The sequence below is a fragment of the Ornithorhynchus anatinus genome, chromosome 5 (assembly GCF_004115215.2).
Source record: "Ornithorhynchus anatinus isolate Pmale09 chromosome 5, mOrnAna1.pri.v4, whole genome shotgun sequence".
In the NCBI taxonomy this organism is placed as follows: domain Eukaryota; kingdom Metazoa; phylum Chordata; class Mammalia; order Monotremata; family Ornithorhynchidae; genus Ornithorhynchus; species Ornithorhynchus anatinus.
The window spans coordinates 37,580,792-37,601,560 of NC_041732.1; the positions used below are offsets into that span (position 1 = coordinate 37,580,792).

At 54.1% G+C, this 20,769-nt stretch overlaps 1 protein-coding gene across 4 annotated transcripts in view; it reads left to right on the forward strand.

Moving 5' to 3' along the window:
- The first annotated feature begins 4,809 nt into the window (after positions 1 to 4,809).
- The window catches only part of ADGRA2 (adhesion G protein-coupled receptor A2), a 43,510-nt gene continuing 27,550 nt past the window's right edge, over positions 4,810 to 20,769 (forward strand). The window contains exons 1-2 of one of the 4 annotated variants that reach the window (XM_029064999.2): positions 4,810 to 5,126; positions 20,621 to 20,692. In XM_029064999.2, the coding sequence (XP_028920832.1) occupies positions 4,810 to 5,126; positions 20,621 to 20,692 (389 nt within the window). Of the gene's footprint in view, positions 5,127 to 6,659; positions 6,841 to 16,539; positions 16,562 to 17,073; positions 17,095 to 20,620; positions 20,693 to 20,769 lie in introns of those variants that run through there. The other 3 variants (XM_029065000.2, XM_029065002.2, XM_029065003.2) reach the window with 3 other exon arrangements.

Sequence of the window (20,769 nt, forward strand, 5' to 3'; positions counted from 1 at the left end):
TAAAAAAAATTGAAGGTAAAGGGGAAGGAGCCATCGGGGACTGAGGTGCCTTAAGTCCAATATGGAGATGTCTTGCAGGCAAGATGGTGGCTAAGGAGGGAAGAAGATAGGGTGCAAAGTGTTTTTTAAAAGTAAGCGAGGATGGGGTCAGAGATACAGGAAGAGGACGTAAGGAGGGAGTAGTACCTTTTTGAGCTTATATGGTTGACCCATACCGAACCTTCACTCTTTTGGGCCCCTTTTTGGCATTCTGAACTTTGTGAATCCTCTAATCAAGGTAATCAATCAGTTAATCGATGGTATTTATTGAGCACGTCGTGTGTGCAGTGCCCTATACTAAGCACGTGGGAGAGTACAATTCGATAGAGTAGGTAGACACGATCCCTGCCCATACGGAGTTTCCAGACCAGCGGGAGGTGGAGGAAGTAGACATTAAAATAAACCACAGTCGGAAATGTACGTAAGTGCTGCGGGGGTGCAGTGAAAATCAAAGTTCTTAAAAGGTACAGATACAAGTGCCTAGGCGAAGTAGAAGGGAGGGCAAATAGGGGAAGTGCCCGCTTAGTCAGGGAAGACCTCTTGGAGGAGTTATGACTTTAATAAGGTTTTGAAGATGGCGAGAGTGATCGTCTGTTGGATATAAAGGAGGAGGGAGTTCCAGGCCAGAGGAAGGTCATGGTTAAGGGGTCAGCAGCGAGAAAAGGAGAACGATCTGTCTCCCGGCTGCTGCACATCAAGCCGGTAGGTCAGTTGTGATGATCTCCTCTGCTATGCTGTTACATTGTTTGAGACTGAATCACTCTGTCTGTAAATGGTTGATTCTGCCCTCCCTGTTGCTGTGTACCTACCTTTAATTCACCATACAGGACCTGCCAGGAATCCTGAAACGAAGCTCTCAGCTTTAGTGGCGAGCTGACTGTACCCCAGAACCTCCTTGTCAGTAATGTTCCTGCCGTACAGTTCATAGGAAACACTATAATACTCTGCACACGTTAACTGCTCAATAAATAGCATGGACGATAATGATATACAGCCAATATACAGGTAGCAGAATTCTTTGGTCCAAAGAGGAGGTGTAAATATGAGTCCTCAGAATTTTTCATTGCTTGCTCTGCATGCTATCTCATCATCACATGAGCCCTAATTCCAATTCTGACTTTAACTGAGAGGATGGGTCTCTTCCTCGCTATGCGTCTGAGTTCGCAGGTTAGGAAAATATAAAGAGTTCCCTGACTTGCTTCCAAGAGGCTTGGATAAGGGGGATGACCAATAAATAACCGGTGAAAATATCTGCAAAGGCCGAAATAAGTTCTAAATGGTCCACACTGGTCTAGTGTGGGGCAAGTTCTTCGAAGGAACTGCAAGGATTGGGTCAGGGGTTGGGATGCTGAGGCAAGTGATTGGGGGTTGCGGGGAAGCGAAACAACCCCATCCCAAACTACCACAGAGCAGGCAAAGAGAGCTAGCCGAATGGAGTTGGGGGAGCCCAGAGGACTGCACTTAGAACAGTGCTTTGCCCATAGTAAGCGCTTAACAAATACCATCATTATTAGGGAGCTGCCGAATCTGGGGGCTGATTCTGGAGGATGGAGAGTCGTGGCATGGGAGGAGATGAGAGGGAGCATGGGTTAATGGATAGAGCACAAGCCGGGGAGTCAGAACGTCATGGGTTCTAATCCGACTCTGGCACTTGTCTGCTGAAGGACCTTGGACAAGTCACTTCACTTCCCTGTACCTCAGTTACCTCGCCTGTTAAATGTGGATTGAGACTGGAAGCTCCATGTAGGACAGGGACTGTGTCCAACCTGATTTTCTTGTATCCACCCCAGCGCTTAATACAGTGCCTGGCACACAGTAAGTGCTTAAGAAATACCACAATTATTTATCCCCCCTTCTAGACTGTGAGCTCGTTGTGGGCAGGAATTGCCTCTATTGCAGTATTATACTTTCCAAGCGCTTAGTACAGTGCCGTGCACACAGTAAACGCTCAATAAATACAATTGAATAATAACAGTGGCATTTGTTAAGCGCTTACTATGTGCCAAGCACTGTTCTAAGCACTGGGGTAGATACAGCAGCATGACTTAGTGGAAAGACCACGGGCTTGGGAGTCAGAGGTCATGGGTTCTAATTCCGACTCTTCCACTTGTCTGCTGTGTGATCTTGGGCAAGTCACTTAACTTCTCTGTGCCTCAGTTACCTCATCTGTAAAAATGGGGTTTAAAAAATGTGAGCCCCACATGGGACAGTCTGCTTACCCTTTATCTACCCCAGCGCTTAGAACAGCGCTCAGCACATAGTAAGCGCTTAACAAATGTCATAATTATTATTATTATAAGGTAATGAGGTTGTCCCACGTGGGGCTCGCAGTCTTCATCCCCAGTTTCCAGATGAGGTAACTGTGGCCCAGAGAAGTGAAGCGCCTTGCCCAAGGTCTCAGAGCAGACAAGGGCCATTACCACCCCCGTCCTCTGACTCCCAAGCAGGTGCTCTTTCCACTAAGCCAGGCGGCTTCATGAGGGCACCGTTCCTTCCCAAGCGCTTAGTACAGTGCCTTGCAGGGGGTAAGCGCTCAGTGAGGACGGTTGAATGAATTGAATGAATAGAGAAGCAGCGCGGCTTAGTGGAAAGAACCTGGGTTTGGGAGTCCGAGGTCGTGAATTCTAATCACGGATCCGCCTCTTGTCTGCTTGGTGACTTTGGGCAAGTCACTTCATTTCTCTTTGCCTCAGTTACCTTATCTGTAAAAGGGGGATCAAGACTGTGAGCCCCACGTGGGACAATCTCATTACCTTGTACCTAGAGAAGCAGAGTGGCTCAGTGGACAGAGCCCGAGCTTGGGAGTCAGAGGTCGTGGGTTCTAATTCTGACTCCGCTGCTTGCCAGCTGTGTGACTTTGGGCAAGTCACTTCACTTCTCTGGGCCTCAGTAACCTCATCTGTAGAATGGGCATTAAGACTGAAAGCCCCGAGTGGGACGACCTAATCACCTTGTATTCCCCCTCCCCCGCCCCGTGCTTAGAACAGTGCTTTGCACCTAATAAGCGCTTAACAAATGCCACCACTATTATTATTGTAATTTTTTATTCATTCAATAGTATTTATTGAGCTCTTACTATGTGCAGAGCACTGTACTAAGCACTTGGAATGTCCAATTCGGTAACAGAGACCATTCCTGCCCAATAACAGGCTCACGGTCTAAACGGGGGAGACAGACAGCAAACCAAAACAGAACAAAACACCTATCCCAGCGCTTAGAACAGTGCTTGGCACATAGTAAGTGCTTAACAGATACCATCATTATTATGAAGTAGCGTGGCTCAGTGGAAAAAGCCCGGGCTAGGGAATCAGAGGTCACGGGTTCGAATCCCGACTCTGCCACTTGTCAGCTGTGTGAGTGTGGGCAAGTCACTTAACTTCTCTGTGCCTCCGTTCCCTCATCTGTAAAATGGGGATTAATAATAATAATGTTGGTATTTGCTAAGCGCTTACTATGTGCAGAGCACTGTTCTAAGCGCTGAGTAGATACAGGGAAATCAGATTGTCCCTCGTGAGGCTCACCGTCTTAATCCCCATTTTACAGATGAGGTAGCTGAGGCACCGAAAAGTGAAGTGACGTGAGGTGACATGCCTCAGTTTTGAACCCATGACCTCTGTGAGCCTCCTGTGACAACCTGATTACCCTGTATCTACCCCAGCGCTTAAGAGAGTAAGTAGCACATAGTAAGCGCTTAATAATAATAATAATAATAATGTTGGTGTTTGTTAAGCGCTTACTATGTGCAGAGCACTGTTCTAAGCGCTGGGGGAGATACAGGGTAAATACGCTGTCCCATGTGAGGCTCACAGTTAATCCCCATTTTCCAGATGAGGTAGCTGAGGCCCAGAGAAGTGAAGTGACCTGCCCACAGTCACACAGCTGACAAGTGAGAAGCAGCGTGGCTCAGTGGAAAGAGCACGGGCTTTGGAGTCAGAGGTCATAGGTTCGAATCCCAGCTCTGCCACTCTGTCAGCTGTGTGACTGTGGGCAAGTCACTTCACTTCTCGGTGCCTCAGTTCCCTCATCTGTAAAATGGGGATTAAGACTGTGAGCCCCACGCGGGACCACCTGATTCCCCTGGGTCTACCCCAGCGCTTAGAACAGTGCTCGGCACATAGTAAGCGCTTCGCAAATACCAACATTACTAAGTGGGAGAGCCGGGATTCGAGCTCAAGACCCCCGACTCGCAAGCCCGGGCTCTTTCCACCGAGCCACGCTGCTTCTCAAGTGAAGTGAGAAGTGAAGTGACTTGCCCACAGTCCCACGGCTGACAAGTGGCAGCGTCTCCATTCGAACCCATGACCCCCGACTCGCAAGCCCTGGCTCTTTCCCCTGAGCCACGCTGCTTCTCAAATGCCATCATTATTAGGAAGGAGCTGCAGAGCTCAGTGAGCGGTGGAGGGGAGGCCCGGAGGCCGAGCCCTTCCAAGCGCTTAGTCCAGTGCTCCGCACACAGTGAGCGCTCACTAATAGGCGACTGGATGCATGAGTGAATGGAGGCAGGGCCGAGCCCCCCGGCCGGGTGCCGGGAGGCGCTAGGGCCTGGCGGAAGGGGTGGGGGTGGGTCTGGGGGCGGGGCAGGGGGCGGGTCTGGGGGAGCAGCCTCCATCCATGGCCCGGAGCGGCGCAAAAAGCGCGCAGAGAGCGCGCAGAGAGCGCGGCGCTCCGCGGGGAGCCGGGAGGAGCCCCCCACCCCCCGCTGCCGGGCCCCCCGCCTCTGCGGACATGCCCCAGGGCCGCCCTGCCCCCGGCTGAGCGGGCGATGGGCTGATGGGCAGCGGGGGCGGCAGGATGCCCTCGCCGCCCGGCCTGCGGCTCCTCCTCCTCCTGCAGCCGGTCCTGCTCCTGGCCCTGCAGCCCGCCGCCGCCCGCCGATGCCCGCCCAACATCCGCAGCTGCAAGTGCGCGGGGGAGCGGCCCAAGGGGCTCGCCGCGGGACCGGCAGGAGCAGGAGGAGCAGGAGGAGGAGGAGGAGGAGGAGCAGGGGGCGTCCCCCCCAGCCCCACCCGCCGCAGGGTGGTCTGCACCGGCGGGGACCTCCCGGAGCCGCCCGACCCCGCACTCCTGCCCAACGGCACCGTCACCCTGTGAGTAACCCTCGCCACTGCGGCCTCTCCTCCTTCTAGGAGTCTCCAAGCTGTTGGAGCTCCTTTCATTCATTCGGTAGGATTTACTGAGCGCTTACTTAGCGGACTCGGCGCTTGGAGTGTTAGAGACCATCCCTGCCCAGTGACGGGCTCACAAGTCTAATCGTTGTCTGGTTCTGGCCTCTTTTGCTCTGCTGTCTGGCTCCCCCCGTTTAGACCGCGAGCCCGTCACTGGGCAGCGATGGTCTCTCTCTGTTGCCCAATTGGCCCTTCCGAGCGCTCAGTACAGTGCTCTGCACATAAATACGATTGAATGAATGAAGGTCTTAAGCGCCCGCTATGTGCCAGGCACTCTGCTCAGCGCTGCCGGGGCAGCGGAGAGAGCACGGGCCTGGCAACCCCAAACTCCTTTCATTCAGTCGTATTTATTCAGCGCTGACTCTGTGCAGAGCGCGGAACTAAGCGCTTGGAAGGCACAATTCGGCAACCGATTCCATTCATTCCTTCATTCGGTGGGATTTATTGAGCGCTGACTATGTGCGGAGCGCTATACTCAGCGCTTGGGAGGTACAGTTCGGCAACCGATTCCATTCATTCCTTCATTCAGTCGGATTTATTGAGCGTTGACTGTGTGCAGAGCGCTGTACTAAGCGCTTGGAAGGTACAGTTCGGCAACAGATTCAGTCATTCAATCGGATTCATTGAGCGTTGACTGTGTGCAGAGCGCTGTACTAAGCGCTTGGAATGTACAGTTCGGCAACAGAGAGAGGCCATCGCTGCCCAACAACGGGCTCACAGTCTAGAAGGGGGGAGACAAGGCAACAAGACAAAACAAGTAGGCAGGCATCAATACCATCAAGATAAATAGAATCATAGAGATCTACACATCATTACCAAAATAAATAGAGCAATAAATAATGTGTACAAATATGCACAAGTGCTGTGGGGAAGGGAAGGGAGAAGAGCAGAGGGAGGGAGTAGGGGCAATGGGGAGAGGAGGGGGGAAGGCTCAGTCTGGGAAGGCCTCCCGGATCCGCCACTTGTCTGCCATGTGACCCTGGGCAAGTCACTTCACTGCTCTGGGCCTCCGTTACCTCATCTGAAAAACGGGAATCGAGACGGTGAGCCTCCCACGTGGGACAATCTGATAACCTTCTATCTAACCCAGCGCTTAGACCAGTGCTCGGCACATAGTAAGCGCCTAACAAATGCCATCATCACTATTATGATTATTATTCTCCTCTGGGCCTCCGTTACCTCATCTGGAAAACGGGGAGTGAGACTGTGAGCCCCGCGTGGGACAGGGACTTGATTCCACCGCTAAATACGATTGAATGAATGGATGATTGGCTTGTATCCACCCCAGCGCTTAGGACAGTGCCCGGCCCAAAGTAAGCGCTTAACAAATACCATCATTATCATTATTACCGCAGGGCTTGGGGAGGGACGGCCGAGGGTGCTCCGGCGGAGGAGGAGGAAGAAGAAAAGGAAGAGGAGGAGGGAGAAGAACAGAAGGAAGAGGAGGACGAGGGAGAGGAGGAGGAGGAAGGACGGGCCTAGGGATGGGGGTTGGGGAGTCGGACCCCCTCGGGAGTGGGAGTCCTGAAGCTCATCTGGCCGGGAGGACGTTGGGGAAACCCAGCCCCCTACCCCCTGGGCCGGATTGCCGCTGGCCACTGACCGTAGCTCCGGACAGAGTCTGTCTGGGAGAGGGGTGAGCAGAGGGTCTGCAGTGTCCGAGGAGGGCGGCTGGGGGCCGGCGGGGTCGGAGGTCGGGGACAGTCCTCGCCCCGGCCCCCGCAGCTCTCCGAGGGAAGCCCGCGGCGTGGGAGACGGTTGGACGGCTCCTCCCACGGGCGCTGGGGGGCTGGGCAGCGGGGGACCCCGAGGACACAGGCCCCCTCCCCCGATATCCAGTCTGGCCTTGGCGGAATGCTTCGTGGCCGGAGGGCCAGCGGGCCCCTGGGCCGTCATTTGGTCCTGTCGGCCGGAGTCAGGATGTCTAAGAATCAGGGTGGCTGGTGCGGAAGGCTAAGTGCTTTCCACATGCACTCTCCGAAGGAAAAATCGTTTGAAGTGAAGTGCCCACTCACTCCCTCTCACATTCATACACACGCTCACTCGCTCGCTCATTCGCTCTCACACGTTCACTCACAAACACACAAGCTCACTCCCTCTCTCTCATTCACTCTCACATGTTCGCTCGCTCACACATACATGCTCACTCAATAATAATAATGGTATTTGTTAAGCGCTTACTATGTGCCAAGCACTGTTCTAAGCACTAAATACACGCTCATTCACATGCTCACACACACGCTCCCTCACTCGCCCTCTCATTCACTCTCACATGTTCACTCACACACTGACACACCCGCTCATTGCCGTGCTCAGACACGCCCGCTCACTCACATGCTCAGAAACACACCCTCACTCCCGTGCTCACACACAAGCTCACTCCCATGCTCACTCCGTCCCTCAGTTGCTCCCTGGCTCTCTCATGCCGTCTCACGTGTTCCCTCGCTCGGTCTCCTGCCGGCTCAGGAGGTCCACGGTCGATCTCTCAAAATTTGGGAACCCGTCTGCACTTTATTAAATCGGACTTGAAGGAAAGGAAATCCCGCCCAGGCCCTCCTCCTCCTGTAGCAGGCAACTTTAGCAGCCCCTCGTCTCTGGTCAAGAAGGCTTGGCGCCCCTCTCCCTTTGGCCCCCCAAGCCTCCCGCAGTCTCCTGGACCCCGCGGCCCTGGACACCCCTCTCCAAGGCCTCCTCTGCCAGCCCAGCCTCCGATCCCGGCTTTCCTCGCCTCCCCAAAGCGGCGGGTTTAGCTCCCAGTCGGCTTCGAATTCTTTTCCGAACAATAGTCCAAGCCGCCTTCGGCAGGCCGGGGATCGGAGACGGCCTGCTTCCGGACAGGACACAAACGGTCAGCTCTGACGCTGACTCCTGCCCGGCCTCAATCTGGAGGAGTGGTCGGCTCCTCCTGCTCCCGGTCTGGCGGTTTTTGTCCCCGGCCGGGTAGGGGGAGGTCAACCGTTACCGAAGGTCAACTATTCTGGAACCCAAAGTCCAGGATCGAGGGAATTCACGGCGGGTTTTTCCGGGCTTAAATCGAGCGGAGATCAAAAATCGCAGCCCCCTCGTAGTGGCTGTTAACAGGCTCTTTGGCCTGGACTTGAATTTCCCCAGACGCAGGGAAGCAGCCCGGTCTAGGAAATAGAGCCCGGGCCTGGGAATCAGAAAGACCTGGGTTCTAAATACGGATCCGCCCCTTGTCTGCTGGGTCACCGTGGGCAAGTGACTTTACTTCTCTGTGCCTCAGTCACCTCATCTGGAACGTGGGGATTAAGACTGAGCCCCATGTGGGACAGGGACTTGTGTCTAACCTGATTAGCTTGTATCCAGTGCCTGGCACATAGTAAGCGCTTGACAAATGCCACTATTATTATTACTATAATACGTGGCACCTGAGTGTCCCCATAGGTGGATGCAGCCCTGATTGTGCGTGGGTGCTGCTGTCTCACCGGTGTGTGTACCCTATGTCTACCCGAGCCCGTGTGTCAGTGAGTGCCTCAAAGTCCCTGTTAACCTGGGCCTGGTTGTGTATACGTCAAGCCGGAGAAGCTTAACAGAGACAGACCGCGGGAAGGTGGGAGAAAAGAGACAAGCTGCGAGTCCGTCCTGCAGTACATCTTAAAGTGATTTGGCTCCTAATGCTTTCCATCCATGGCTGATTGTCATTGACTTGGCTGGGAGGTGAGACAGTCAATTGGAGAGAACACCCAGGGTGACAAAGATGAAATCCTTCCCCACCCGAATGTCTCCGGGGCGAAGGGACTGGGGCTTCTCTCTGTGGTCTCCAGTCCACAGGACGAGAGAAAGTAGGGCCAAGGAGGGGGCGGGGGCGGGGGGGAATGGGAGGAATTCCAACCCCCCGTCCCAGAGGAGGCTGCAGCCGGGGGCCAGGGGCCCGTCCTTCGGGCGGCGAGGAAGGAGTGTGACCGTAACAAGGGGCTCCCTCCTAACCCGAGTGGGGAAACTTAGTCAAGTGGAGGACAAGGGGAGCGCCGGCTATTCCGCCTTCCCTTCCTCTCTGGTATGTTGCCTGTATGTCTACCCCCATTCCAGCTGCCCTTGCCACTCCCACTTTTTCCATCTACAAAGGGGTGCCCCAAATGAAATCCAGTAAATCCAAGGTTTTACTGTAGGGAAAAGGATCCCCATTCTCCATTAAAATGGGCGAATCAGGATGACATTTCTCTCGGAACACTCCCGGCCCTCCTTCCTCCCCAACCCCTTCCTCCCACCCCCCCATTTCCCAAACAATTGGGGCAACATCTTTAACATAAAACAGGGCACTTGATCTGAGGTTTTGCCAGTTTACACCCGGTAAAACCCCATCTTTATAGGAAGTTGCTGTTTCAAGTGGTCTGCAAAGAGAGAGGAAGGAACATTCGGTCCTTTAAAACCCGAGGTGTCCAAATAATATTTCCACTGAGGCAGCCTTCAGCATTTGATTCAATTCCCTGCTCCTGATCTGCCCCATTTTGTTCCCATTCTTCTTCTTCCTTTCTCTTTGACTTCCCCCAGCTCCTCAAGTGTCAATCAATTGTATTTATTAAGCACTTACAATCAATCAATCGATAGTATTTATTGAGTGCTTACTATGTGCAAGAGCACTGTTCTAAATACTTGAGAGAGTACAGTCTAACAGAGTTGGTAGACACAGTCTTTGTCCTCAAGGAGTTGGCAGTGTAATATATACACGCTCTCTCCCTTACTTGGTTTACCAACAGCTCCTCGTCTATTCCATTCATCCTTGACTCCCTACCCCTGGCCTTGACCCTCCACCCGGGATCCTGGTGGTCCCCAGAGTAAGTAGTATCCTTTGGCTCTCATTTAAGGAGACCCCAGTCATTCGTTTAGGGAAAAGCAAGTCTCCCCAGTCCCCAGTTTTCCCCTCTCCTCATTAGCTCCCAAAGCAGGGCTCCATGCTGTTTCTGCTGTTACCTATTCACCTTGATGTTGAAGAAAGCACGGTGGTCTTTTCCGGTCCAACTGCCTTCCTCCCACCTACCTCTCTTCTCACCTCCCAATTTCTAAGACCCTAGATTTGCAAAAGCCACCCACCACCTATAGCTGTTTGGCCACAGTGATGACCTGGGCTGAGTTGGTGCAGTACATTTCATCCAGGGGCACTCAATGAAGAATACCCTTACTGATGCTATTGCTATTATTCCCCTGGGGGAAGATGCTTTCGGGTCTGATATTGAAGGGGCTTGGAGGTAGGAGAGAGCTGCAGCCAAGGTGGGCATGGGAAATGACCAGCTTTTAAATTATTACTAATAATAACTAATAATACTAATACACAATTACTATGTATCAAGCACTGTTCTAAGCACTGGGTTGGATGCAAGATAGGTTGAACACAGTCCCTGCCCCACATGGGGCTCACAGTTTAAGTAGGAGGAAGGTGAATTTAATCTCCATTTTACAGAGGAGGAAACTGAGGTCCAGAGAAGCTAAGTGACTTGCCAGACCAGTGGCGGATTGGGATTAGAACCCAGGTCCTCCAATTCCTAAGGCCTGAGCTCTATCCATTAGGTCTTGCTGCTTCCTGTTGATAAGCATCAGCCAGAGGAGGCGGTTCTGGAGGTAGAGACTCTTTTCCCTGACAAAGGAATTTTTCCTATTCGGGAGAAGCAGCTGTTCCATGGTCCCAGATAAGCACTGTCTCTTGCCTATTTCTGGGGATCCCAAGTCGCATGACCTTACTAGGGTCTCCCCCAAACCCAGAGCCCAAGTCTCTCTGGAATGAAACTGCCAGCTTGTCAGGCAGAAGGGTGCCTTACATTCGGGCGTGCACCCTCTCTGAGCAGAGGTATGAATTCCAGGAAAGCAGTCACTCTCTGCATCGCTCTGGGGTCCCCCTAACAGGCAGAGCTCTGAGTCCTGAACCGGAGAAAACCTCATACTCCACCCATTCTTCCACTGCCCAGGGCAGGGACAACCCCGGCCCTAAACAATGAACTGTTACCGCCCGTCTGGAAGTCAGTGCCATGACCCCGGGCAGGAGGGCACTACCAGCTCACCAGCAGACGGTTGTGTCTCCTGGGTGTCTTGCTGGCCCCAGAGAGAAGCCCGTTCCCTTGTGTCGTTCGATGACTTGTCTAGATGCGGAGAGGAGGTTGTGAAAAGTAACGTGCCAGTCACTTTTTGTGGGTGGACTCCCAGATTTCCAACTGGGTCCTAATTGCAAACAGCCTTTCCCAGCTGTTGCTGTAGAACACTTGGGGCTTCCAGCTAGCACATCCCTCAAATGCCCTGGTAAATCACTGCCTCTATCCCAAATTCTTTAGATCCAGCCCCCACCCGCCCTGCCCCTACCCCCACCAAAAGGGAAGGAAAACATGTGGGATTCAGCTGCACCCAATGGGGCTGGCAGGGCCCATCTCAGTAAGCAATCACTACATATTATTGATTGAGTCCTGTCTTATGATAAAGAGTCTCTTCAAATTAGCCAGTTCACACGGAGATGATACTCAGTCACCTCTTTATGTACGAAGTGATCACCTGTAGTTACTTGGAATAGAGGTTGCAGATGGTAACTTGGAAACCCAGAATCTTAAACCAGAACTGGGAACCAATGCAGATTTTACTCTACTGTAAATTAGGGATCCCTGAAATTCTGCTAATCTTCCCTCCATCCAGCTTCTTGATGTAGAAACCCGTTTTCTTCCTGATTTTGGGGTTTTTATCAACTTTTCCAGCTCCCACCTCTCTGCCCAATTCCTCCTTTGTAATTGGCTGTGCTCCTGCTGATGTCATTAGGTGAGTGACTGACAGCTATGTGAATAGCTTTCCACCCTTGGAAGAGGGTCTTGAGGAGCTAGTGATTTGCCTTTGCCTATTGTAGCGGCTTCTGGAAGTTTCCATTTAAGGCCAGGGCAGCCTGTCACATGAAGGCCCACTAATAACCACGGTTATCTCTATCTCTGGGGACTCCCAGCACCTACACCTCTCATGATGCTTAGTCTCTCGAAGCAAGTAAGTCGGCCCGGCCATCACCAATGACCCCCTCCGTCGACCCCCACCATTGACCCTGAGGTGCCTGGTTAGTTGAGAGGATATTGGCTGCAGGCATGGGGCTGAACATTTCTCCTTCTCACTCTCTCTCTCTATCTCTCTCCTCCGTCCCTCTGCCTCTCTATGTCTCTTTGTGTCTCTGTCCGTCTCCTGCTCTCTCTCTCTCTCTCTCTCTCTCTCTCTCTTTCTCTCTCTCCTTCCCCCATATGGTTCTCATAACGTCTGGGCTTGGAGACAGCAGCCAGAGGAAATGGCTGTGCACAGAGAGCTTTTGTGAGAGAGAGAAGAGGGGGAGGGGAAGAGGAGTGGAGAAGGAGGGAAAAAGGCAAAGAGGGCACTCCATGGAAGGAGAGAGAGATCTGGGCACCTCCAGTCGCCTCCATTCTTTCCCGCACTGCTTGGGAACCTCTTTTGGACCTCTCAATGAGATCCTTATTCCTGTACGGGGATCCTTCCTCTAACAGAAAGTGACATTCTCTCCTCTCCCCTTCCCTGTTCCTCAACCCTCCCTCGCTCTTCCCATGGGTTAGAGCTGGATGTTACAGCAGCAGCACTTATGGCTAGAGAAACTTCCCTAGTGAAGTGGGAAAGGCTGTCTGCCCATGTGGAGAAGGCATAAGGCTCCAAGCATAAACATGTGTATATAGGCACACAGAAAACACCCTAACGAATGTCCCAGCAGCAGTGACAGCCGCAGAAGTTCTAGACCTGAGAGGGTGATCACTGACTTGAAAGATTTCTGATTTGCTGGATGATTCTGAGCAAACCCCTTCCCCTCTTGTGGCCACAACTATCCCCTTTGGAAGACGGAAGAAAAATCCCTGCCTCTGACCTTCTTCTTTCTCTCCCCACTCCCTCTGCCTCCTCCTCCTCCTTCCTGGGGATGAGGGATCCACCTGTGGTGTCTGTGAAGCAGGGGAGGCACATCTTCTCCAAATGTGATTTGGGGATCACGTTTAAGGGAGAAGGTTTTCTAATTGGTTCCACATACAAGTCACTGAGAACAACTTCAGAACTGTAGGGGAGGGATGAAAAAAGCCCTCCTCTCCCTTTGCTTTTCTCACCCAGTCCCTCTGAAGAAGGCAGAGAGGGAAATAATTCCTGGGGAAGCTGAGGCACAGGGACAAGTGACTCAGGATTGGGACCAGACCCCAGCTCTGGCAGCCTTTTCTCTGCCCAACCATTTTTCCCAGCCTTCCACTTTAGGCTCCTGGGTCCCTGCTCCCCTCAGGTACCAGCCCGGCCCCCCCTCCCCACCAAACATTGCTCAAGGGAGAGGGGGTGGGAGAGGGGAAGCAGCACCAGAGCTGAAGAGACATGGAAAGGAGTTGGAGGAAAAGCCTGGTGTCTGCTGGGAAGGGGCTTCACAGTGGGGCTGTTTATTTTCATTCCCCAAGCTAAGCCACCCAGTTCTATTTAGGGCCCAGGGCCTGTCAGCTAGAGAAGTCTCCCCCGCCACACTCCACCCCCTTTTCCTTCCCTTCCCCTTCCTTTTTCCCCTCTCTCCCCTCCTTTCTTCTCTCCCTCCCCACCCCCAGTCCCAAGAGACTCGGCAATATTCCTTCATTCTCAGGCCCCAGAGTCGATGGGCGGCTGGCACTCCAGAGTTCTGCTGGCCCAGAAGGGGCTGGTTTCTTCTCCAGTTCAGGGCTTAGGGTTCCCTCCTGAGGTGGAGCCCCCGGGCCTTCCAGGGGAGGCCAAGGGACATAAAGGAACCAGTGAGATGGATGGGGCCAGGTGAGCGGCAGGTCTCCCAGAAGCAGAGGGAAAGGAATCGATCCGTCATGGGGAGAAGAGGAGAGTAGGGGGGATAGGAGGGGTTTTTCCTTCTGGAATTGGAAAAACTAGAGAGTTGCCTTCTGGAGGGGGCTGGCTCAGGGAGGTCAGCACTACAGAGGGCACACAAACAGACAGAGCTGCCAACGGCTTATCCCCAGGACCCCCGGGATGGAGCTGAGCTGCCCCTGGGGAGGGGAGGGTTAAGTGAGAAGCTCTGGGGCCTGTTGGTGGGAGCGGAAATGCCTTCCCTCCCCCGTTCCCCACTCCCTCCTCCCTCTCCCGATCTCTGCCCCATTCCCCAGACACCCTCCTCCCCTCACCCCCTCGCCTCCCCCCTGCCTTGTTCCCCGCTCCCCCCTCTGCCCGGCCCCTGCCCTGGTTCCCTGCTCCCATACAGTCGTGTGTTTGAGTAAACTGGGATCTAGGAATGTTGCCCCTCCTCACCAGAGGTAGAGCAGGGGCCAGTCCAGGGACTGCAACTGTTAGGGCTCCCCGGACCAGCCTGCTGGCCACAGGCTGCCCTCAGGGAGTCCTCCGAGAGCCCTCAGCACCAGCTCCACTCAAGGGTGTCTCTGTTGGGACATTTTCCCCTTCATTCCCTCCGGGACTCTTTTTCTATGACTTCTTCTCCTGCCTCCCCGACCAACCGGGGCCCCTGACCTTCCCGTTCCACCGCCACCTCATACCACCTCTCGTGAACCCCCACAAAGGAGTTGTTTTGCAGCCAGAATTTGGGGGGAAGATCCTGTTAGAGAAAGCAGGAGCCTGAGAGGGAGTACAAGGGGGCAGGAAGGGATCAGGGAGCTCCGGGGAATCCCATGGAGTAAAAGGGCAGAGAGAGGGTAGATCCAAGAGCTCCTGGGCCTGACTGGGGGTGAGTAATGAAGTTAGGCAACGAGGAGGAGGGGACCCTGATAATCCCCTCTAGACTGAAAAGTGTTGGTGAGCAGGAATCAACTCTATCAGCTCTACTGTACTGTACTCTCCCAAGCACATAGTACACTTAGTGTTCGATAAATATTACTGATTGACTCTGGGCCAGTGGGGAGGCCTGAGAAAGGGAAAACAGAGTTTGGGTTCACAGAAGAAGACCTACTTGGACTTCCTACTGATCAATCAGTCAGTGGTATGTATTGAGAATTTACCATGGGCAGAGCACTATACTAAGTGATTGGGAAAGTACAATACCATAGTTAGCAGACACGTTTCCTGCCCACAACGAGCTTACACTCTAAAGGACTGTACCTATACCTCTGGACTGTACCTATACCTCTCCACCCCACCTCAGTGAGGCACTGGTGGTGATGGGATCTAATCCCAGCTATGCCCTTTGTCGGCTGTGTGGCCTTGGGCAAGTCACTTCACTTCTCTGTACCTCAGTTACCTCATCTGTAAAATGGGGATTAAGACTATGAGCCTCAGGCAGGGCAGAAACTGTGCCCAACCCAATTTGCTTGTATCCACCCCAGCGCTTAATAGAGTGCCTGGCACATAGTAAGTGCTTAACAAATACCACAATCATTATCATTATTATTATTATCTGGAAGTCACTAGGTTCCACCATACTGAATTGAGCAGTTTCTGAGCCCAATCTGCAATCCTCCTCCCATACCTCACCCTGCCCCCCAGACAAATGCCCCTATCTGCAGGATGTTGCAGTAGAATAATAATAATAACAATAATAATAATTAAGTATTTACTACAAGTCAAGCTCTTTACTAAGCATTGGAGCAGATAAAAGATAATCAGGTCCCACAAGGGACTCACAGTCTAAGTACGAGAGAGAACAGGTATTGAATCCCCATTTTGCAGATGAGGGAACTGAGGCGCAGAGAAGTGAAGTGATTTGCCCAAGGTCACACAGCAGAAAAGTAACAGAGATGGGATTAAAACATGCTCTTTCCACTAGGCCATGCAGCACTAGGCCTAGTAGAAGTAGAAGTAGGCCTAGTAGTGAACTTCTCCCCCACTTCCACCTGTAGCAACTATGTGAAGACAAGGGTAGCGAGAGGACCAGGGCCCCCTGACTGAACTTCATTAGCGTGTTCCACTTCCCCCCCATGTCCTCTCCATGGAGCTCAAGCAAACTCTGATTATTCAGTCAAGCCATCCATCAGTGGAATCTGTTGAGTGCCTACCATCGCCAGAACTCTGTACTAAGCACCTAGGTGATCTCGTATATTAGAGTGAGGCCCCTCTGGAGATGTCTACCTTATGCCAGAAGACCCTCACTCTATCCCAGATCTCTAATCTCCCAGGCCTCCGAGGGAATCTGGCCCACGGGAGAAGTGCCTGGACTCCTGTTACAACAGAAGACACCTGTCATTGTTCGCCAAGGGAAGCTCTCTCTCGCACTCTCTCTCTCTCTCTCTCTCTCTCTAGGACCCAAGCCAGTGGGAGGAGCCGAAAGGATATTTCCCTCAGCTAACCTGATTGGGTCTCTGGGTCTCCTCCCTCTCGGGCCCCAGCTGGGATCTACATCCACTTTAGAGAATCCTGGTTTGGCACTGGAGCCTGGGATAAGTAAACCCTCTAGTGCTATCCTTTTCCTCAGCTGTGTTCAGGGAAAGGTGGGTCTATCTCCCCCTCTAGTCTGCCAACTGCTTGAGGGAGGGGCTCACACCTACTTCTTTCTTGCACTGTGCTCTGCACACAGTAAATAAATATCACTCAATAAATACCACTGATTGATTGATCGACTAAGGATGGAAGAGGTGTTTTATGCAGAAGAGATAGGATGGACCATTTGACTGGCCCAGTTCTGAGACACCATCTTGGGACTGGAGGCTCAAAAGGTAGAGCTCACAGAGTGTTAATAAGAGGTGGGTGTTGGGGGAGTGAAGTGAGGATTGAAACACACCATCAGTACTTGCCCTTGTCCCCTCAGGACCTGGATCCGGGCATGGACAGTTCTTTGGCCAGTGGAAGAGGATGGAGTTGAAGGGGAAAGTCCCTGCCACCCTAAACCCGGCCCTGGCACTTCCTGCCAGCTCCCTCCATTATCTGAAGGCTGGAAAGCAGAGGGAGAAGGAAAAGAGTAGCTGCAACTTGCCTGATCCAGTGTTGCTGATCCTATTCACTTATGTGCATGTTTATACACTGAGTATGTGTGTTTATATGTGATATTGCAAACACATGTCTTTATGTACATGTGCATACTCTCTTTATGTGGGGAAGGTGGGTATGCTTAGCTTCTAACTCAAGTGTGTGCCCACACAGGACTGCTGCCTAAAGGGGCACCTAAATGAAGTTCTTTCTGTCTTTCCATCTGACAGATTCATCAGGGGGCCAAGTGGTCAACTCAGCAACCTCTGTGCCTGCTCAAAGTTGCCATCCCCTTCAGCTCAAGGAAGCCCAAAACAGGGTGGGGGGAGACGGGGAAGAGGAGGGATGAGGGGGAGCTCAGTGAGACCTGCCATTCTGCAGCTCAGCTCTAGGTCCACGGCTCTGTTAGGGCTCTGCTCAAATGCCGGTCTTCATAGCAGACTCCAGCCACTTGCTCCATTGAACTCTCACCTCATTAGTGACAAACTCAGGAATTATTCCCCCTCCCCCTCTTAGAAGCTCCCAGATTCAGGAAGGGCCCTCCCCTCCCCACCCAGCCCCGGGGAGAGGCTCCTACAGTTAATGGACCCTCTGCCCAGCATTCTGACCCCTCCTTGGCCTCAATTCTGTCTCTGGGACTCAGAGCTGGGTGTTCCAGAGGCTGCCTCCCCAGGGAAGGACTAGGGTTGGAGGCAAGGCTCTGGCAGAAAGATTCTGGGTCTGGGGGAGGCTGACAGGGAGAGGCTAGGTCTGGGAGAGCTTTTGGCAGGGAGGAAGCACTGGGTCTGGGGGTGACTGGCGGGATGGGGCTGGAACTGGGGGAGACTCTGATAGGGTCTGGGGCTGGGAGAGACTGACAGGGAGGGTCTGGGGGAAACTCTAGAGGGAGGAGGTGCTGGGTCCAAGGGAGACTGGCAGAGAGAGGTTGGGGCTGGGTCCTGGGGAGCCTCTGGCAGAGGGGAGCTTCTGGGTATGGGGGAGACCGGCAGGGAGGAGATGCTGGATCCGAGGGAGGCTGGCAGGGATCCGGGGGAGACTCTGACAGGAAGGGACTGGTTCTACGGGAGACTCTGGTAGGGAGGAGGTTCTGGGTCCAGGGGAGACTCCGTCAGGGAGGAGGTTTTGGGTCCAGGGGAGACTGGCAGGGAGGAGGTTCTGGGTCTAGGAGAGACTGGCAGGGAGGAGGGACTGGAGCTGAGGGAGTCTCTTACAGGGAGAGGCTGGATCTAGGGGAGACTGTCAGGAGGGAGGTGCTGCTGCTGAGCAGGATTGATGGGCTGAGGAAGGGAACCCCATATGGGGAGCAGCCCTTACCTGAGGCACGGCCCAGGAACGTTTGGGGTGAGAGGGAAGCCTGGCTATGGAGCTCCCTCCTTCCCTGACTGCTCCCCCGGGGTTGCATCCTTGCAGGCCGAGGCGTCGTGGGGACTCTGGCCGTGGGCCGGAGAGGCATTTTCATCCACCCCGTTACTCCCAGGGGGAATTTAGGTCAGTGTTTCTCCCTTCCCTCCTTGAGCTCTCCGCTCCCCGGCAGGCACAAAATACACGCAAAACGTTAGTTCTCCGCAATTCGTGTTAAAGAACTAACTGTCCGAGAACTGGCTGAGGGACGAGGGGGCATAGAAGTGGCTGGTAAGGAAGATTTCGCAGGACCCCTTGGCAGAGGCTGGGGTTTGGGCTGCGGGAAAAGCACCCCCCCCACACACACACACCCCCTCAATAATAAAAACAACTTGTCCCGGTTTCTGCCCGGGCTCTTTGATCCCGCCCCCTAATTCCGACCCCGGCTTGGTTTCCACCCCAGGATAGAGCCCCCCATTCGCTCAGGGCCAAGCAGGGCCGGAAACGTGGAAGCAAACGGGACCGGGAAGCACCGCCCGAGGCGAGGGGGTCGAGAGGATGGGGAGTGGGGAGGAGGGATGGGGAAAGGGCGGAGGGGGGTGTCTCTTCAGGGCCCCGCCCGAGGTCTGGGGCACAGCTGGTCGCTGCCCTTGGCCGCCCGTCCGGGAGGCCCGTATTGTTCTGGGCAGGCGGCCCCTCCCCTCCAATACCCAGTCGGGGGTCTGGGGTGAACCCTGCTTCCCTCCGGGAAGTGGAACAGCAAGCATCCCGACTGCGGGGCCGGGGGAAGGGGGTTGGAGTTGGGGGAGGAGGGCGGTCCAGGGCTGGGGAGGTGGTAGGCCAAGGCCGCCCAGGGCTGGGGAGGTGGGCGACGCTTCGGGGCTCCCCGAGGGGGAATCATCCATTCGTTCAGTCGTATTTACTGAGAGCTTACTGTGTGCAGAGCACTGTACTAAACGCTTGGAAAGTACAATTCAGCAACAAATAGAGACAATCCCTGCCCACAAGGGGCTCACAGTCTAGAAGGAGGGAGACGGGCATCTAAAGAACTAAACAGGCAATCAGAGACCCCTCGTCTACCCGTTGCGGTCTCCCCCGCAGTCCCGACCTTCCTAGGACTCCCAGGTCCGTCCTCCCTGGGCTCCGGGCTGGCAGCGGAGGCTCATTAAGACTTTAATGAGCAATTAGCGCCCGGGGCCGTAGCCTCACTGCGCCGCCCCCAGCCCGGCGCCTTCCCCCCTGCCCAGGAGACCTGAACCAGGGCGGGAGGTAGCAAGCGGTCCGAGGATGCTGCGTTATGCGGGGGCAAGGGGGAGAAGCGCATCCGCCCCCTTCCCCAACAGGGTTAAAGACGGCCTGAGCGCCAGGGGAGCACCTTGGAGCTGCTCCCCTCGGCCGGACTCATTCAATCGTATTTATTGAGCGCTTACTGTGTGCAGAACACTGTATTAAGCGCTTGAGTTTGGGGGTACAGGCCTCCCCCCATCCCGGGACATCCTTCCTCCGACAAGCCGAGGGGACCAGGGAGGACGGGAAATTGCCCAAGGTCGCTCTCCCTCTCAGCTTAAAGGAGTCAGCGTTGAGAGGATAATAATAGTTGTGGTATTTAAGCCCTCACTACATACCAGGCACGGTACTTGGCATCGGGGTAGATACAAGCAAATCCGGAGGGTCACCCTCCCTGTCCCACATGGGGTTCACAGTCTTTAATTCCCATTTTACTGATGAGGAACTGAGGCACAGAGAAGTGAAGTGACTTGCCCAAGGTCATCCAGCAGGCAAGTGGTGGAACTGGGATTAGAACCCAGGTCCTTCTGACTCCCAGGCCTGTGCTCTTTCCACTAGGCCATGTAGAAGGGAACAGGGACTGTGTTCTTCCCCAGTTCTTAGTACAAGAGAAGATGGGGTGTGGGCACAGGAACCCCCAAGCTTCTCCCCTTTCCCCAGCCCTGAGCTGTTTCTCCCCTGGGGCTCTGGCCCCGGAGGGTGACTCCCGCTCATGCAGCCAGAGGGCATGGGGTAAGAGGCCGGGCCTGGCCCAGGACAAATCAAGAGGCCCCACCTTGGTCCTGGGCCTGTTTCTGGGCTGGGGTCAGTGACGGGGGGCTAGCGGGGTCCAGTCGCCTGCTCCGGCACTGAAGGGTCAGGAGGAGTGCGGGTATGCAGCTGAACCCGAGTTGGTATGTGGGTCCCTCTCCACAGGGCCCTGACTGTCCCACCCCCTCCTCTTTTCTCCTCCGCAGGCTCCTGGGCAACAACAAGATCGTGGGCCTGAGGAACGGCTCCTTCCGTGGGCTGCATGCGCTGGAGAAGCTGTAAGTGATGGTTGCCCTGTGAGGGGGTGGGCATGGGAACCCACTGGGGGGCACTGCAACAGGGGAGCGAAGTCTGG